The sequence below is a fragment of the Schistocerca gregaria genome, chromosome 8 (assembly GCF_023897955.1).
Source record: "Schistocerca gregaria isolate iqSchGreg1 chromosome 8, iqSchGreg1.2, whole genome shotgun sequence".
NCBI lineage: Eukaryota > Metazoa > Arthropoda > Insecta > Orthoptera > Acrididae > Schistocerca > Schistocerca gregaria.
In genome coordinates this window covers 490,125,197-490,144,885 of record NC_064927.1, presented here as the reverse complement: position 1 = coordinate 490,144,885, position 19,689 = coordinate 490,125,197, and the positions used below count along the sequence as shown (strand labels likewise).

At 40.6% G+C, this 19,689-nt stretch overlaps 1 protein-coding gene across 8 annotated transcripts in view; it reads left to right on the top strand.

Annotated features, from left to right (window-relative positions):
- The window catches only part of LOC126285378 (acetyl-CoA carboxylase), a 385,520-nt gene that overhangs the window by 264,223 nt on the left and 101,608 nt on the right, over positions 1–19,689 (top strand). For all 8 annotated transcript variants that reach the window (XM_049984706.1, XM_049984707.1, XM_049984705.1 and 5 more), the window contains 4 exons: positions 6,463–6,762; positions 15,148–15,350; positions 18,824–19,033; positions 19,511–19,681. In XM_049984706.1, the coding sequence (XP_049840663.1) occupies positions 6,463–6,762; positions 15,148–15,350; positions 18,824–19,033; positions 19,511–19,681 (884 nt within the window). The remainder of the gene's footprint in view (positions 1–6,462; positions 6,763–15,147; positions 15,351–18,823; positions 19,034–19,510; positions 19,682–19,689) is intronic.

Sequence of the window (19,689 nt, the reverse complement as noted above, 5' to 3'; positions counted from 1 at the left end):
TTAACAGTGGATGGATCTTTATAGAAAAGATTTGGAAAAAAGGGTAAAACGCAATATTAATAAAACCAAAAATAATGTATTGATAATTTGAAAAGAAAATAGTAAAAATTAATAATACAGTTGTAGAACAATTTGAAATGTTTCTAGAATTCAAAGTAGTTGAATATGACGACTGACAGGACAAGAAAATAAACAAACATAGAGTAAAAATGATTTGTAGAGCTTCTGGTCACCAAACATAATTTTCAAAATGGAAGTTTGAATGTGCCCAAAAAGAAAAGTTTGTAACTGGTGTGACTTAACAGCAGGGAGTCAAGGACTGGTGATGCACAACCATGCAAAATCTGAGGGTTACTCAACAAACAATCTGGAGATACACATTGGGAATCACTAAAGAGACAAAAAAAGGAGAAAAAACCAGATTGATCAAGGAACATAATGGAGTGGAAGACATAATTACAACTGTAATGAAAATGAAATCGAGGGGAGAGAGGGAGATGGTAACCATGAATATAGGTAATAAAAGGACCAAGGAAGTCCTTTTCTGGGTTGTAAGTGTAAGAGGTAACAGAAAATGAAGGAGGTGATGAAATGGAAGATGGATAGATAGCAACAGAAAATGTGCAGGAGTAACAGGGATGAATGTCACTGAAGACTGTACTACATGTCAAACTCTAGAGCAGGGCTGGCCACAGCATGCCACACTTCACACATGCAGCATGTGTGGGCCGCAGGCATGCCAAGGCCCAGCATGTCACTTGGGTTAGCTCAGTCTTTCTCGCAGGTACCTGGAAGTGGGTGACATTTCATTTAGCATTGCAGTGTGACATTCTTCTGTTGCCACAACTCTGTGAGTTTGGCAGAATTGTGGTGTCAGCAGTGTTTGCCTTATGCTCTTTCTCTATGATATGAAGGATGTTCACGGTTGCAGTGGATATTTGCACAAAAAGAAGCAGTTTAGCAGTCTATCGCCACAATTCTTTAAAATTAATGGGAATGACAGAAGGGATGGCTGAAAATTCTCAATTCAAATAAGTGACGGGTACTACTTATTTGCTATGAAACGAAATTACAGTACAATGCAGAGAGAATTTAAACTTTCAGATGTCAATGAAAGAGCACAAAATTACAGTTAAATTCATTGTTCTGTTCATCAAGAAGTACTAAATTTGCAGGCATGGAGCACTTCAAAAGATTTTGTGGTGCTACTAGTAAAATTCCTGAAGTCGCACCCATTGTTCCAATGGTTTTCAGTGGAAATGAACAAAGAGTGTGGAGACTTCTTATAGTACTGGAAAATTTATGAAGAAAGGAATGGATGAATGAAAAATTCGAACATCTGGAATGCATTGCATTGCAGACTTTGCCTTTGTAAGTGGTCTTGTTTGCACAATGCTCACAGTAAAACATTGCAATGTAACTTCTATCTGATTTGATGGGGATGCATTTAAAAAGAAAATCACAATGTTGAACAGACACATTTTGACAAAGACAATTCAGTTCCCAGAGCTCACTGGTGTTAAAGAAAGTGCGAGATTTGAAGAATTCATTGTGGTCTTGCAAGGTTTTGAGGACACTGTCAGTCTTATGTCTCTCTTCGAGCTGTTTTCAAGACCGTTTGCTGTTTCAGTTGAAAGTGTCCTGTGCATGTGCAGGTGTGACTGATGGAACTGCAAAGTAATTTCAGTCTCAGTGATAAATCTTTTCACGTTAAAACTGTCCAGGACATCTACACCACTTTCCTTAGATGAATTTTCCAAGTTTCCATAATGAGATTGGAGAAGTTCTATATTTCAATTGACCTCTTTGTGTGATGGACCTTTTTTTAAAATTATGAAACTAAACAAGTCATCTTTACTTGGCAAATTGAATGTGAACCTGTGTGAAACTTTGTGTGTAAGTGCATGTGCTGAGAGTTTGTACCAGATAAAAACTATATTGTGTCTTCAGCAAGGCAATTATTGGTAAGTGAAAACTTATTTTGTTTGTGATCTGTGTTGTTGAGAAGTGTGAAATACAAAACAAAGTCGCATGCAATGTGACTGTACCACCATTTAAATGCAGCACATTCACTGTTTTCTTCCTCTTCTCGCTTCTTGCATTCAGACAGCGCGGCGTGGTGGTGGGGGAAATGTAAAGTGATGCGGAGCACTTTGCAGTTGGGCCTGGGCATGGCCCATGAGCTGAAATCTTGGCCACCCATCCTCTGGAGAATTACCAACATGCAGTCTTACAGGGTGTTTCAAAAATGACCGGTATATTTGAAACGGCAATACAAACTAAACGAGCAGTGATAGAAATACACCGTTTGTTGCAATATGCTTAGGACAACAGTACATTTTCAGGCAGACAAACTTTCGAAATTACAGTAGTTAAAATTGTCAACAACAGATGGCGCTGCAGTCTGGGAAACTCTATAGTACGATATTTTCCACATATCCACCATGCGTAGCAATAATATGGCGTAGTCTCTGAATGAAATTACCCGAAACCTTTGACAAAGTGTCTGGCGGAATGGCTTCACATGCAGATGAGATGTACTGCTTCAGCTGTTCAATTGTTTCTGGATTCTGGCGGTATACCTGGTCTTTCAAGTGTCCCCACAGAAAGAAGTCACAGGGATTCATGTCTGGCGAATAGGGAGGCCAATCCACGCTGCCTCCTTTATGTTTCGGATAGCCCAAAGCAATCACACGATCATCGAAATATTCATTCAGGAAATTAAAGACGTCGGCCGTACGATGTGGCCGGGCACCATCTTGCATAAACCACGAGGTGTTCGCAGTGTCGTCTAAGGCAGTTTGTACCGCCACAAATTCACGAAGAATGTCCAGATAGCGTGATGCAGTAATCGTTTCGGATCTGAAAAATGGGCCAATGATTCCTTTGGAAGAAATGGCGGCCCAGACCAGTACTTTTTGAGGATGCAGGGACGATAGGACTGCAACATGGGGCTCTTCGGTTCCCCATATGCGCCAGTTCTGTTTATTGGCGAAGCCGTCCTGGTAAAAATAAGCTTAGTCAGTAAACCAAATGCTGCCCACATGCATATCGCTGTCATCAATCCTGTGTACTATATCGTTAGCGAATGTCTCTCGTGCAGCAATGGTAGTGGCGCTGAGGGGTTGCCGTGTTTGAATTTTGTATGGATAGAGGTGTAAACTCTGGCGTATGAGACGATACGTGGACGTTGGCGTCATTTGGACCTCAGCTGCAACACGGCGAACGGAAACCCGAGGCCGCTGTTGGATCACCTGCTGCACTAGCTGCGCGTTGCCCTCTGTGGTTGCCGTACACGGTCGCCCTACCTTTCCAGCACGTTCATCCGTCACGTTCCCAGTCCATTGAAATTTTTCAAACAGATCCTTTATTGTATCGCTTTTCGGTCCTTTGGTTACATTAAACCTCCGTTGAAAACTTCATCTTGTTGCAACAACACTGTGTTCTAGTCGGTGGAATTCCAACACCAGTAAAATCCTCTGTTCTAAGGAATAAACCATGTTGTCCACAGCACACTTGCACGTTGTGAACAGCACACGCTTACAGCAGAAAGACGACATACAGAATGGCGCACCCACAAACTGCGTTGTCTTTTATATCTTTCACATCACTTGCAGCGCCATCTGTTGTTGGAAATTGTAACTACTGTAATTTCGAAAGTTTGTCCGCCTGAAAATGTACTGTTGTCCCAAGCATATTGCAACAAACGGTGTATTTCTATCGCTGCTTGTTTAGTTTTTATTGCAGTTTCAAATATACCGGTCATTTTTGAAACACCCTGTATGTTACATTGTTGAAAGAAAACATTGTGAAGATCTCAAAGATTGAGCAGAGCCACTGCCCCTAAATAGTAATGTCTGCTGTCCAATTTTCAGACTATGCGAACCAGATGTGACTGTTTTGTGCCAAATGGTACTCCATAAGATCAGACTAGGATAGGAGCTGGGCCCAAATGATGATGACAATTAGAATGTGACAAGATATGGATACACATACATTCTGTTACTGTATGCAGAACTGAAACATGTCCAAAAAGTTGACGTGTTGCCACTCCTGTGTCCAGTATTGTTGGACACACCATTGTCGGGACACCTGTCACTGCCGTTATGTCAAGGGAATGGCCTCTTGAGCGTGAGACTGTTTTTTAGTTTAAAAAAAATTGACAACCAGCTAGTATGTATGACTGTTGTGTATACAAATAATATATGGAACATAGAGGCTATGACTCATAAACAGAATTTTTGTACTCACTATAATAATAATAATAATAATAATAATTATTATTATTATTATTATTATTATTATTATTACACAAAGGAATTAATAGCATTTAGCTGCTAGTGGGCATTGATTTATGTCAGTGGTGAAAATTGAAAATTTGTGATGGACTGGAATTCGAATCAGGGACTATTATAATTATTATTATTACACAAAGGAATTAATAGCATTTAGCTGCTTGTGGGCATTGATTTATGTCAGTGGTGAAAGTTGAAAATTTGTGATGGACTGGAATTCGAATCAGGGTCACATGCTCATTTGGCAGATGCTCTGTCCACTAAGTTGTGTATATATACTGACTGGCATGAAAAATGCAACATCCAATAAATGATGTGTAATTATTGAATTTTCTATTTCATCGAAGTGAAGCACTTCAGTTTTTTGAGAAGGAATATGTTTTTGGCTTTGCTTGTGAGCAACAATGAAGTGTTGATTGTTTATTGCACCAGCCTCAATTGTTTTTTTCCATGCAACCTGGAAGAGACATCATTGAATGTGAGCAAGTAATGTTTTCCCGCTCTTTTAGCACTTATTGTTGTACCTTGAATTGTTCCTTTTTCAATCACACACATTTGTAGGGTCTTTTTGTGATTGTTGTAATCAGCTTTCTGGAGTAAACTTGCTGTTAAGCCCTGAACAAGCTGCAAAAGTTGTTGCTTTGGTGGTAGATGTCCGTAGCATGCATTACGTTGCAGAAGTGTTGGGGACTACACCTTTCACGATTTCGAGAACCGTATGAAGGTCCAGGGAAACTGGTGACTTTGCAAGGATACCAGGAACAGGCCAGAGAAGAGCAACAGCGGAGAGAGATAACCGCTTCTTACAACTTCAAGTTTCTGGAGCCGTCGAACCAACACTACTGAAGCGCGAAATCGACTCCGCCAGGTTCAGGGGTTCAATATTAGTGAGAAATTGTTTGCAGAAGACTGGAAGAAGCCCATCTTCAGTCTGGAAGACCTGCTACAGGTCCTGGACCTACCACATAGCATTGCACAGCTTGACTATGTTTTGCAAGGGAACATCTTGGATGGACAGTACAATAATGGGATCAAGTGTTGTTCACCAATGGGTCGTGATTTGGCCTCCAGTCGCCTGGCGGAAGAAAGAGTGTCTGGAGAAGGCCATGGGAAAGATGTTCCACTTGCACAGTCTCATCTAGGATGCCTTTTCAGGTTGGTTCTGTGCTGGCATGGGTAGGAATCAATACAGCCGCAAGGACGGATTTGATCTTCGTGAAGCACCGTAGCCTTACCGCACATCAATACGCGGAGGAAATTCTTCTGGAGCATGTAGTGCCTTTTTCTTCATTTATTGGTGATGATTTTACACTAGTGCACATCATTTCAGTTTTTGTAAGGAATTGAGGTGTTGCTTTTCTTGCCAGTCGGTGTATATACACAAGAGACTTATCAGAAGTCACAATTGCGTTAAGTCTCAATTCTCTCACCCATCTTTATTGGCTGATTTTACATTATTGGATGACAATTATTTGTTTTCATTCATATTTCTTTGGCTGGTGTGGAGGCACTTAAAAGTACATAACTCTTGTTAATTGACAGTGAAAGTAGAATCATCATGAGAGATCTGTTTTGTGTTGCACACAATTATTTAATATAATTTATAGTAATAAATTTTCAAGAATGATTTCAGTTTCAATGCATGAAGGATAGCTACATCCTGCTACTTGTGCACGCGAGTGTGAGTGTACAGAGTGTAATGTCACTGCAGTATGTAGTTAAATATACTGCCAACTGTATCAGTGCAGGCCGGCCACTAAGTCAGCCTGTAGGAAGTGTGCACACAGGACAGTCTCCGCCTCGCCACCTATCGGTGACTCGCGCCTAAGTAAACGCAGACCAACAATGACTCGCTACGTTTTTTTAGTTTGTACCGCTCACATCAGTTGTTCTGTATATCACGTATGTTGCATATACTGTTTGAATCATTTGTCTTGTTACGTGTGGAGTCACAAGATGCTTATTTCCGTTATTCTTCAGAGGTTTATGAATAGAGCCATATTTGTGTTACTTGAATTTGGTTTTGTGTATTACTTGGTTACTACAATGATTGATTGTAACATGGGTATTTGACAGCAGAAAAACTCTCACAGTTCGAACAATTTGATTGTTGTCGTAGATTTCATTGTTCCTTATTCATGGTGACCTTTTTTTTTTTCTTTTCCAGCGAATGCTGAGTACATAAAAATGGCAGACCACTATGTGCCTGTACCTGGAGGTACTAACAACAACAATTATGCAAATGTTGAGCTGATTGTTGACATAGCTATGCGAACACAAGTTCAGGCTGTTTGGGCGGGATGGGGTCATGCTTCAGAGAATCCAAAGCTTCCAGAGCTGCTGCACAAGCACAACATAACCTTCATAGGTCCACCAGAGAAGGCAATGTGGGCACTGGGTGACAAAATAGCCTCAAGTATTGTTGCTCAGACTGCAGACATTCCAACACTTGCATGGTCTGGAAGTGGTGAGTTTTCTTGCTTGTTTAATACATTTTTTGTACTACATAAAAATAATAAGTTGTTGTTGTTGGTGGTGGTGGTGGTTGTGGTTGTGTTGGTCTTCAGTTTGAAGACTTGTTTGATGCAGCTCTCCACAGTAGTATATCCTGCACAAGACTCTTCATCGCAGCATAACTGATGTAACCTACAGACTCAACCATCTGGATCCTCCCCTTCACCACCAGCTTTTCTGAACTGTACAGATATCCTTACAACACATTCTCCACTCCTGTAATTATCCCGGCCTCAACCTATAGTAACCTACTGCCCCTGCACCCAACACTTCACACCTCCTCTGTCCTATCACCTTTTCCCTGATCTCATCCCCCACCCTCTTTTTGTGCCAGCCTCTGCCAAAGCACCCACCTGTATTTATTTATTTATTTTTCCTCCCTCCTTAAACTTCTCCTTTCTTGCACTCCCCCCCCCCCCCCCCTTTTCTACCTCCCTGCCCCACAATCATGTGACACTGTAGCTGTTTGCAGTCTAGTCCCTGCACACTCCACCAGACAGTGCTCTCCCCCCCCCCCCCCCCTTCCATCCCATCTCAGGCCCTGCTATCCCTTCCCCTTCCGTGCCATTCTGTGTGACGTGTGACAGTTAGCTGCCAGAGATGGCAGTTGTGTGTGCGAGATGTGCCTGCTTGTATGAACGTGTGTGTGTGTGTGTGTGTGTGTGTGTGTGTGTGTGTGTGTGTGTGTGTGTGTGTGTGTGAGAGAGAGAGAGAGAGAGAGAGAGAGAGAGAGAGAGAGTGAGAGAGAGAGAGAGAGAGAGAGAGAGAGAGAGAGAGATGAAGGCTGTGGCTCAACGATAATGTGTAAGTGTCTTTTTGTTGCGCCTGCCTGCAACGTAATGTGTGATCCTTATGGTAAGTAGTAATCTATCTTTTCGTTATGTTGTTAACCTACATCCAATTGAATCTGAACTGTATTCATCCCTTGGTCACACTCTACAAATTCCTCCCCCCCCCCCCCCCCCAAAGTTCTCTCAATTATCAGATGGATGATTCCTTGCTTAGGTTGTTTCTTATCAACTGATGCCTTCTTTCAGTCAAGTTGTGCCATATATTTCTTTTTGGCCCAATTCCTTTGATTGCCTCCTCATTAGTTATTTGATGTATCCATATAATCTTCAACTTCCTTATGTAGCACCACATTTCAAGATCTTCTATTCTCTTCTTGTCTGAACTTTTCACTTAAGTTCTACTAGATACAGAAATGTAATATTTGTAAGGCAGAACATGAATAAGTGAGCTATTTAATGTTTATAACTAATGATTGTGGGTTCTTAATTTGTTTACCAGCTTGAAAAAATGGGGAAAATATTGTACACTTTGGGAAAACTTTTGCTCTACTGCTTCAGTGTCATTTTGACACTTTTTTCATGTTCGCTGCTTTTTATTTTGTTCAGTATATTTTCTCCTTACTCTCGGTTTCTTGAATGAGAGACGTTCAATTTTATCCATAACTTCAACAGCAATGTTGTCAAACAGCATATTCATGGTATTTTTTAAAGTTGTTAGTAGTATTTTGCAATTTTAGTCATTCACTTGTCTCCAAACTCCAGGACTTGCATACCTGTAAAAATTTCCACTTACATTCTTGTCGGGTACTCTTGACACTGTGTCACTACAACATTATTAGATTATAGAAATAGGAATAGATTTGTATTCCGTTCAGTCACATTTACCAGAGATGTCTTGATCATTTCAGTAAACCCTAATGTTGGAGAAGTACTTTGGCTACCTTCTTAACAAACTATTCTAGTTTGATTTAAACCATTTTGCAATTTTCTTCCCAGTTGTTAAAGTGCTTTGCAAGTATATCAAATACGGAAGCTGTTGCCATTTTTTTCTTAATGTAAGAGTAGAGTTTACCATGAAAACAGTTGTGTAATTGCATGTATTCGCAACTTTTCTTCCATGTCACACGTAACTGTAAAAAAGTTCTTGCAAATGGTACACACTGGCTGGGAGACTCTGACATTTTATTAAGTGTATTTTCACTTGATATTTCCATGCAAGTGTGTGTATACTGTATGCTTGCCTCAGTTGATAAGGTAATTTAGAAATACATGCTAGAAGTTCATCATAGTTAAATAATGCACTGTTATGTCTGTCCTGGCTTTATTTCCAAACTTTTACACATCAGTACAAAACAAATAACTTGCATTACATGCTGTTCCTGCATAATTTTCTTTCCATTCAATTCATGGTGGTCCCACAGGATTCTGATACTTCATAGGTAGCAGATTGCTATACAGAATTCAGCAATAGAACTCTAAATGTCTTTTTAGAACATAATTGCCATTCTGCTGTTCGACACCATACTTTTATCATGTGCTATAATGTAAGTTGGGGAGGGGAGAAGGTTAAGAAAATCTCCCATGTATCACCATTCAGTACAAAGCAGTGTACTGTTGTTCCTGGAGTCACACTCATTGTCTTTAATTTGTGCATTTATTTGTGCATTTGTTTTAAACTTTTTTGCCATCAACGCTAAAAGTGAAAGCTATGTACCAACTCGGATGCTCAAGTTCTTCGAAGGAAACTTGTCATTGCAAGGTGTTCTTTTTGTTGTATCATATTGATGGTAGGCAATGAAAACTTTGTTACTCCATTTTGCTAAATTTTACAGGAGAACCAAAAAGGATTTCCAAAAAAAATACATAAAATGATACAGATAAAGTGCTACATGTGCAGCTATGTATTAGATGCCTACTTTTGACACATTAGTGAAAGCCATGCACTTTCAAATCTCTCTCTCTCTCTCTCTCTCTCTCTCTCTCTCTCTCTCTATAAAAACAGAGCTACTAGTTACTGGAAGTATATTGTTTTCACAGGCAGATGGAGTTACCTAGGTTTTCGTTGCCTACCAGCAATATGTTTTAAATTTGAAAATTTGCAGAAGACATTAAATTTGTGTCTTTGTAAATTCTGGTCCAAGCGCATTTTAACATATGAATTTGAATCACAGAAACTGGTGTGGCTTCCCAAACTTGGTGGTGCCAGGTAAATAAATTTTTTCTCAGGAGTTACATTAATAGCATATATTTATGGTGGCAGGAGCCTATGAAAATCAACATTACAATTTAATATATCTGTTACTGAATCTTCATCCAATGTTCAAGAATGGAATAGAATAGATTATTAATCTTTGAGCATTTTCCATGCAGTCTACATGTCATTGCAACTATAACTGCAGAAATACTTCATACATTAGATTTGCACATTATGTTACCATATTTCAGATAATTACAGCAATACTTCATATTATGTTCACACACATGACTTTATACATGACATCTACATCACACATTGAACACACATGACTTTATACATTACATCTACATCACACATTGACTTGCTCGACATTGCATATGTACACTATTGCATTTTCTTTCATTGTATGGTATTATCTACTTTTAATCCATTCCCCACCCCCACCCCCACCCCACCCCCATGAACCATGGACCTTGCCGTTGGTGGGGAGGCTTACGTGCCTCAGCGATAGAGATAGCCATACCATAGGTGCAACCACAACGGAGGCGTATCTGTTGAGAGGCCAGACAAACGTGTGGTTCCTGAAGAGGGGCAGCAGCCTTTTCAGTAGTTGCAGGGGCAACAGTCTAGATGATTGACTGATCTGGCCTTGTAACAATAACCAAAACGGCCTTGCTGTGCTGGTACTGCGAACGGCTGAAAGCAAGGGGAAACTACGGCCGTAATTTTTCCCGAGGGCATGCAGCTATACTGTATGATTAAATGATGATGGGTAAAATATTCCAGAGGTAAAATAGTCCCCCATTCGGATCTCCGGGCGGGAACTACTCTAGAGGATGTCGTTATCAGGAGAAAGAAAACTAGCGTTGATATAGTGGGAATTAATGAAGTTCGGTGGCAGGAAGAACAAGACTTCTGGTCAGGTGACTACATGGTCATAAACACAAAATCAAATATGGGTAATGCAAGAGTAGGTTTAATAATGAATAGGAAAATAGGAATGCAGGTAAGCTACTACAAACAGCATAGTGAACGCATTATTGTGGCCAAGATAGACACGAAGCCCACACCTACTACAGTAGTACAAGTTTATATGCCAACTAGCTCTGCAGATGACGAAGAAATTGAAGAAATGTATGATCAAATAAAAGAAATTATTCAGATAGTGAAGGGAGTTGAAAATTTAATAGTCATGGTTGACTGGAATTCGGTAGTAGGGAAAGGGAGAGAAGGAAACGTAGTAGGTGAATATGGACTGGGGCAAAGAAATGAAAGAGGAAGCCGCCTGGTAGAATTTTGCACAGAGCACAACTTAATCATAGGGAACACTTGGTTCAAGAATCATAAAAGAAGGCTGTATACATGTAAGAACCCTGGAGATACTAAAAGGTATCAGATAGATTATATAATGGTAAGACAGAGATTTAGGAACCAGGTTTTAAATTGTAAGACATTTCCAGGGGCAGATGTGGACCCTGACCACAATCTATTGGTTATGACCTGTAGATTAAAACTGAAGAAACTGCAAAAAGGTGGGAATTTAAGGAGATGGGACCTGGATAAACTAAAAGACCCAGAGGTTGTACAGAGTTTCAGGGAGAGCGTAAGGGAGCAATTGACAGGAATGGGGGAAAGAAATACAGTAGAAGAAGAATGGGTAACTTTGAAGGATGAAGTAGTGAAGGCAGCAGAGGATCAAGTAGGTAAAATGACGAGGGCTAGTAGAAGTCCTTGGGTAACAGAAGAAATATTGAATTTAATTGATGAAAGGAGAAAATAAAAATGCAGTAAATGAAGCAGGCAAAAAGGAATACAGACGTCTCAAGAATGAGATCGACAGGAAGTGCAAAATGGTTAAGCAGGGATGGCTAGAGGACAAATGTAAAGATGTAGAGGCTTATCTCACTAGGGGTAAGATAGATTCTGCCTACAGGAAATTCAAAGAGACCTTTGGAGATAAGAGAACAACTTGTATGAACACCAAGAGCTCAGAGGGAAACCCAGTTCTAAGCAAAGAAGGGAAAGCAGAAAGGTGGAAGGAGTATATAGAGGGTCTATACAAGGGCGATGTACTAGAGAATAATATTATGGAAATGGAAGAGGATGTAGATGAAGATGAAATGGGAGATACGGTACTGCGTGAAGAGTTTGACACAGCACTGAAAGACCTGCGTCGCAACAAGGCCCCGGGAGTATACAACATTCAATTGGAACTACTGACGGCCTTGGGAGAGCCAGTCCTGACAAAACTCTACCATCTGGTGAGCAAGATGTATGAGACAGGCAAAATACCCTCAGACTTCAAAAAGAATATAATAATTCCAATCCCAAAGAAAGCAGGTGTTGACAGATGTGAAAATTACCGAACTATCAGTTTAATAAGTCACAGCTGCAAAATACTAACACGAATTCTTTACAGACGAATGGAAAAACTAGTAGAAGCCGACCTCGGGGAAGCTCAGTTTGGATTCCGTAGAAATGTTGGAACACGTGAGGCAGTACTGACCCTACGACTTATCTTAGAAGCTAGATTACGGAAGGGCAAACCTACGTTTCTAGCATTTGTAGACTTAGAGAAAGCTTTTGACAATGTTGACTCGAATACTCTCTTTCAAATTCTGAAGGTGGCAGAGGTAAAATACAGGGAGCGAAAGGCTATTTACAGTTTGTACAGAAACCAGATGCCAGTTATAAGAGTCAAGGGACATGAAAGGAAGCAGTGGTTGGGAAGGGAGTGAGACAGGGTTGTAGTCTCTCCCCGATGTTATTCAATCTGTATTTTGAGCAAGCAGTAAAGGAAACAAAAGAAAAATTCGGAGTAGGTATTAAAATCCATGGAGAAGAAATAAAAACTTTGAGGTTCGCCGATGATATTGTAATTCTGTCAGAGACAGCAAAGGACTTGGAAGAGCAGTTGAACGGAATGGGCAGTGTCTTGAGAGGAGGATATAAAATGAACGTCAACAAAAGCAAAACGAGGATAATGGAATGTAGTCGAATGAAGTCGGGTGATGCTGAAGGAATTAGATTAGGAAATGAGACACTTAAAGTAGTAAAGGAGTTTTGCTATTTGGGGAGCAAAATAACTGATGATGGTCGACGTAGAGAGGATATAAAATGTAGACTGGCAATGGGAAGGAAAGAGTTTCTGAAGAAGAGAAATTTGTTAACATTGAGTATAGATTTAAGTGTCAGGAAGTCGTTTCTGAAAGTATTTGTATGGAGCGTAGCCATGTATGGAAGTGAAACATGGACAATAAATAGTTTGGACAAGAAGAGAATAGAAGCTTTCGAAATGTGGTGCTACAGAAGAATGCTGAAGATTAGTTGGGTAGATCACATAACTAATGAGGAAGTATTGAATAGGATAGGGGAGAAGAGAAGTTTGTGGCACAACTTGACCTGAAGAAGGGATCGGTTGGTAGGACATGTTCTGAGGCATCAAGGGATCACCAATTTAGTATTGGAGGGCAGCGTAGAGGGTAAAAATCATAATAGAGGGAGACCAAGAGATGACTACACAAGCAGATTCAGAAGGATGTGGGTTGCAGTGGGTTCTGGGAGATGAAGCTTGCACAGGATAGAGTAGCATGGATAGCTGCATCAATCCAGTCTCAGGACTGAATACAACAACAACAACAACAACAACAACAACAATATGCGAGACTGTGCTGTGCCCAAATCAAATTGTGTTGCAGAACTAATTGCCTAATTCTCAGAGCAGTTATGCACTTTTGCAATAATGTTTTCAACTGCTTTAATGGTAGAGAGCCAGGCCTGATGCTGTTCTGTTCAGAACTGAGGATGTTATTGTGTTCACAATGCTGGCTAAACTGTTGTTGCATACAGTTCTCAATCATCTTAGAAATGGGGAAAATCGAGGTTAGTTGTTAATTATATGATGTCATTTTTATAAATAGGTTTAACTTAAGAGATTTTCAAGCATTCTGTGTAGACACTTTCATATGGCATCTTGTTTATGATATTTGTTAATGCCATTAAGATTTCTTCTCTCATATTTCAGTTACAAAGTGTGAGATAGCGTAATAATCTTCAGCTCTTGAGTTGGTTGGAGTTTGTTTGATAGGTCACTGATTTGTCTACTAGTTACATTAGTTCAGCTAAAAGTAACATTTGTATTAGTCTATAGTGCTTCAACTTTATTCACATCTTCCTATTAGTTGAGTCCTGAAAGAGGTTTAGCAAAATGTTAGTCTAATTAATCTAGTGGGATTGGCTTTCTTTTGGCACCTTACTCCTGTTTAAATGATGTCCCATGTTGGATTACATCGGTGACCTGTCATATCAAAGTTGTATCTGGATTCTCACATTTTTCAGTTGTGATATATATCACTTGAACAGTCTTTTAGGTTTAGTAGGATGTTTCTACTTTCTTCTAATATATATAACGAATTTCATTAAAGGTGTCCACTAAGATGATTTAAAATTGTGTTGCTGACTTATTTGCTTTTTTTAACTTGCAGGGTCAGTTTATTCTGGTTTATAAAGTTTGCTCTGCTTTTTAGCTGACTTAATTTGTGATGATTAATTGTTTGCATTACACTCCCATGTTCAGTAGCTATTTCTTTTATTATTTACAAGCAATGTAAACCACATCCCTTCACAATCTCAGATACCTAGATTAATAGTATTTGACTGTGTTCTGTTTAATTCAGAGTTGCACACTGTGTTATCCAAGCATACTGCAAATCTGGTAGGGTTATCATTTATGCTGTTAAACACTTTTCATGGTTATATGGAATTGAATGATCCACTGGTGTCACAGGAATTCATGTACTGACAAGGTATGGCAGATCATGGGTTGAACTGAGATACTGATTGTTTAAATCCTAGGGGACTCTGTATCTGCCTTAAGTATTTGTTCTTGTTTCTTTGGTGTGACATAATTACTAGTCTTCTCGCTAAATAAAATGAGAATTTATTATTCACTTACAGGTATTAGTATCATTTCCCTACAGATCTTACTTAGGAAGTATCTTTATTGAGATTTTGAATATCGCCCACATATTTCTGATCTCACTTGTGGTTACAAATACAGAAAAAAGTGCTTCCCTTCTCATTATGTCAGAGTGCTTGTAAGGCATCTATACTTGCACAAAGACTTTTTTTTATGTATAGCTGTTTTAAAACTACTAGTGGGCATTATGTAATCCCATGTTTAGTATTACTTTTTTGTTGCCAAAAATATAGATACTAATTGGATATCTTTAACAATTCTTCAAAAAAAAAAAAAAAAAAAAAAAAAACGAACTGAAACATTTAGTTAATAAATGATGATTTGATAAAGTGTGTGTTTTTGTATTATAAAGAATACTACTTTTTTTGGTAGAGCTGAAAGCACAATATGGTGGAAAGAAGATAAAAATCTCATCAGAACTGTATAAGAAAGGTTGTGTAAGTACAATAGAAGATGGGTTACAGGCAGCTCAGAGGATTGGATTTCCTGTAATGATAAAAGCAAGTGAAGGAGGTGGCGGCAAAGGAATCCGTAAAGCAGAAAATACTGAAGAGTTTCCAAATCTTTTTAGACAGGTGAGTTAATAACACCTTTATTGTATGGCTAAGTTTTCGTCTTCAGTACGTGAGACCTAAGAAAGAGTGTCTAACATTATGTGTACAGGTGCTTGCAGGTAAGTGAAGCAGTATAAGCAAAACTATTGATTTATGGGTTGCAAGAAGTATTTTATGATATTTTTCTTACAATTTTAGTCAGTAGATTACTCGCATGCTGTTGAATCAGAGCCCTTTTTTAAATCGATATTTTTCAGGTACAAATAAAAATAAAACAGCAAAACATGTTACTTCTTTCTTTGGATTGAGTTCACATATGTGTCTATTTCTAAAAGAAAGCACAGGACATTTTGTATGATTAGCAAATACAGGATGGCAAAAATAAAAGTGGCCTGGAAAATTCATGGTCCAGTCACATTAATGCGACCACTTGTCAGAAGCCTGAATAACTGCCTTTTGCAGTGCAGACCACTTTGAGAAACACAGGAAGAGAGTTGTTGAGGTTCCTGAAGGAGCTGCCAGGGACGTGGAGCCATGCCGACTCCAGCACTGTGGCCAGCTGCATTAGGTTTCTCAATTGAGGGTCCTTGGCAAGGATAGCCCAATGGATATGGTCCCACCGATTCTATTAGATTTCACTCTAGGGATTTTGGTGGCCCAGGGGGGGGGGGCGGGGGGGGTTGCGGTAAACTCATCCTGGTGCTCTTTGAACCACCCTCATACACTGTGAACTGTGCAACACATTGCAATGTCATGCTGGTAGATGCCATCATTTCAAGGATAAAACAACCTGCATGTCGGGGTGGAACTGGTCTCCAAGGAGCATAAAATGTGATTCATCTGAAGAGGCCGTTGCCACTGAGTGGAGGTCCAGTTGAATTCATCACCAGTGAACAGCAATATGCATGGATACGTGCATGCACTAGTTTTGGATAATGCCTTTTTGCCATGAACGGTGCATTTCAACCACAGTGGCATGCGAAGAGTTTACAAACTTAGCCATTTCGGGAATACTTGCACCCTTGGTTTGAAAGCCAATGATCACACCATTTTTGGATGTCAGAGATATTGCTAAATCACTCTGTTCTGCATTACAACTACTACACAGTTTTCCGTGTTTCTGTAACGTGCTTTAGGTAACCTCCCATGCCAGTGCTATCACCTGCTGTTTGCAAGTGGTTATTGCTTGTTGACATCAAACGTAAGTGGAGGTCACAAAATATGACTGGACTGTGTACTAATAAGACTGATGTAGAATTGCCCCTATTCTTAATGAACAGGAGAGCTGCCCGTTACAAAAACATTGGAAACTTGAGTTTGACACACCAATCAGCTGCTGCCGCATGTTTGCACATATGCATCTTCTGCCTGCTCTGTCCCGAGTATTTTGCTATGTCATTATGTTTGAGTGAATGAAAGGAGCAGAAGTTAAAGTAGCATGTGTTATTTATCAAGTGGTATGCAGACACACATGTGGAAGTGTTTGCAAGAGAGTTACAGACTGGAAATTCTTTGATGAAACACCCAGAAAAGGCTGTAATGCAAAACTTAGTGGTAAAAAGGCATGAAGTGAACCCTGTGATGAGTAAAGGCCATAACTATGTGCAAAGAGTTTGATAACCAGAAAACATTGCTCGAATGAAGGAAAGCCTGGAACAAAGTTTGGCCAAAACTCTGTATTTGATATCTGTGCAAGTGGAAATATTGAGATTGTCATGTTGAAACATTGTCAAAAGGGACTTGCTTCTGTATTGTAATAAATTTATTGTTGTACACAAGCTAAAGCATCTAGACATATGGAGGAATCTGTTCATACCTTCTGTCTGCTTCTGATGTACAAAAAGAACACACTTACACCGGTGTGTCAAACCCACCATACTTGCTCCGGACACTGCGAGAGGGCTGTACAAGCAATGATCACACGCACGGCACAGTGGACACACCAGGAACCGTGGTGTTGGCTGTCGAATGGCGCTAGCTGCGCAGCATTTGTGCACCGCCGCCGTCAGTGTCAGCCAGTTTGCCGTGGCATACGGAGCTCCATCGCAGTCTTTAACACTGGTAGCATGCCGCGACAGCGTGGACGTGAACCGTATGTGCAGTTGACGGACTTTGAGCGAGGGCGTATAGTGGGCATGCGGGAGGCCGGGTGGACGTACCGCCGAATTGCTCAACACGTGGGGCGTGAGGTCTCCACAGTACATCGATGTTGTCGCCAGTGGTCGGCGGAAGGTGCACGTGCCCGTCGACCTGGGACCGGACCGCAGAGATGCACGGACGCACACCAAGACCATAGGATCCTACGCAGTGCCGTAGGGGACCGCACCGCCACTTCCCAGCAAATTAGGGACACTGTTGCTCCTGGGGTATTGGCGAGGACCATTCGCAACCGTCTCCATGAAGCTGGGCTACGGTCCCGCACACCGTTAGGCCATCTTCCGCTCACGCCCCAACATCGTGCAGTCCGCCTCCAGTGGTGTCGCGACAGGCGAAAATGGAGGGACGAATGGAGACGTGTCGTCTTCAGCGATGAGAGTCGCTTCTGCCTTGGTGCCAATGATGGTCGTATGCGTGTTTGGCGCCGTGCAGGTGAGCGCCACAATCAGGACTGCATACGACCGAGGCACACAGGGCCAACACCCGGCATCATGGTGTGGGAAGCGATCTCCTACACTGGCTGTACACCTCTGGTGATCGTCGAGGGGACACTGAATAGTGCACGGTACATCCAAACCGTCATCGAACCCATCGTTCTACCATTCCTATACCGGCAAGGGAACTTGCTGTTCCAACAGGACAATGCACGTCCGCATGTATCCCGTGCCACCCAACGTGCTCTAGAAGGTGTAAGTCAACTACCCTGGCCAGAAAGATCTCCGGATCTGTCCCCCATTGAGCATGTTTGGGACTGGATTAAGCGTCGTCTCACACGGTCTGCACGTCCAGCACGAACGCTGGTCCAACTGAGGTGCCAGGTGGAAATGGCATGGCAAGCCGTTCCACAGGACTATATCCAGCATCTCTATGATCGTCTCCATGGGAGAATAGCAGCCTGCATTGCTGCGAAAGGTGGATATACACTGTACTAGTGCCGACATTGTGCATGCTCTGTTGCCTGTGTCTATTTGCCTGTGGTTCTGTCAGTCTGATCATGTGATGTATCTGACCCCAGGAATGTGTCAATAAAGTTTCCCCTTCCTGGGACAATGAATTCACGGTGTTCTTATTTCAATTTCCAAGAGTGTATTTGCATGGTCAGTTGTGGTAAAACGTGTTTGCTAATTGTCTACCTGAGGTGGTACCTGGAAAATAGCCCAGTATTTACCCACGTAATAACCACATCCAAGATGGCCAGCACAATGTTTAACCTTTCGTCACTGTGCATTTCATGCTGCTTATCTACAACAAGAGAAATTTGTGAAAGTTATCTAAATGCCCATGCAAAAAAAAAATATTGTGTCTAATTTGAATTATAAATAAAATGGTTGTTTTAGGTACAAGCTGAAGTTCCAGGATCACCAATTTTTATTATGAAGCTGGCTCGATGTGCACGGCATCTGGAAGTTCAGCTTCTGGCTGATCAGTATGGCAATGCAATCTCTCTTTTTGGTCGAGACTGCTCCATACAGAGGCGTCACCAAAAGATTATTGAAGAGGCTCCTGCGGTCATTGCCAAACCTGAAGTGTTTGAGGATATGGAAAAGGTATCATTTCGTGGCTCACTTTATTTACTTGAACTAAATTATTTTGAGGATTAATAATTAAGATGGCTGAACATGTTAATTGAAGTAAGTAATGTTTTACTAAATTGTTCTCAGAGTTAATGCCAGTCACAGATAGGTCACACTGATGAAATTCCTTTTTTTTATTTACTTACTTATTCTTCTTCTTCTTATTATTATTATTTGCTATCATGTGCTATCATTTCCCTTTTTCCACTTATTATTCCCAGAATCAGTGGAGCAAATTCTATTTTAGTACATTAAAAATGTATTACCATTAATGTAATGTCGTGATGAAAGTAATCGACACTTATAGTGAAATTGAAGTATTTATATTTATTGTTAATAGGTTTATGTGCTTGCCATTCCCTGTATATTTGTATAGTAATGTGGTTTAAAAGACTCATCTCATGTGCTAAAAGTGTATAATAATGTGGTGTTTATTGTAATTCTCAATAGGCAGCTGTGCGACTTGCAAAAATGGTGGGCTACGTAAGTGCAGGAACTGTGGAATATCTTTATGACATAAACGGCAACTACTACTTCTTAGAACTGAATCCTAGGCTGCAGGTTGAGCACCCATGTACAGAAATGGTGGCAGATGTGAATCTTCCTGCAGCTCAGTTACAGGTACTTTT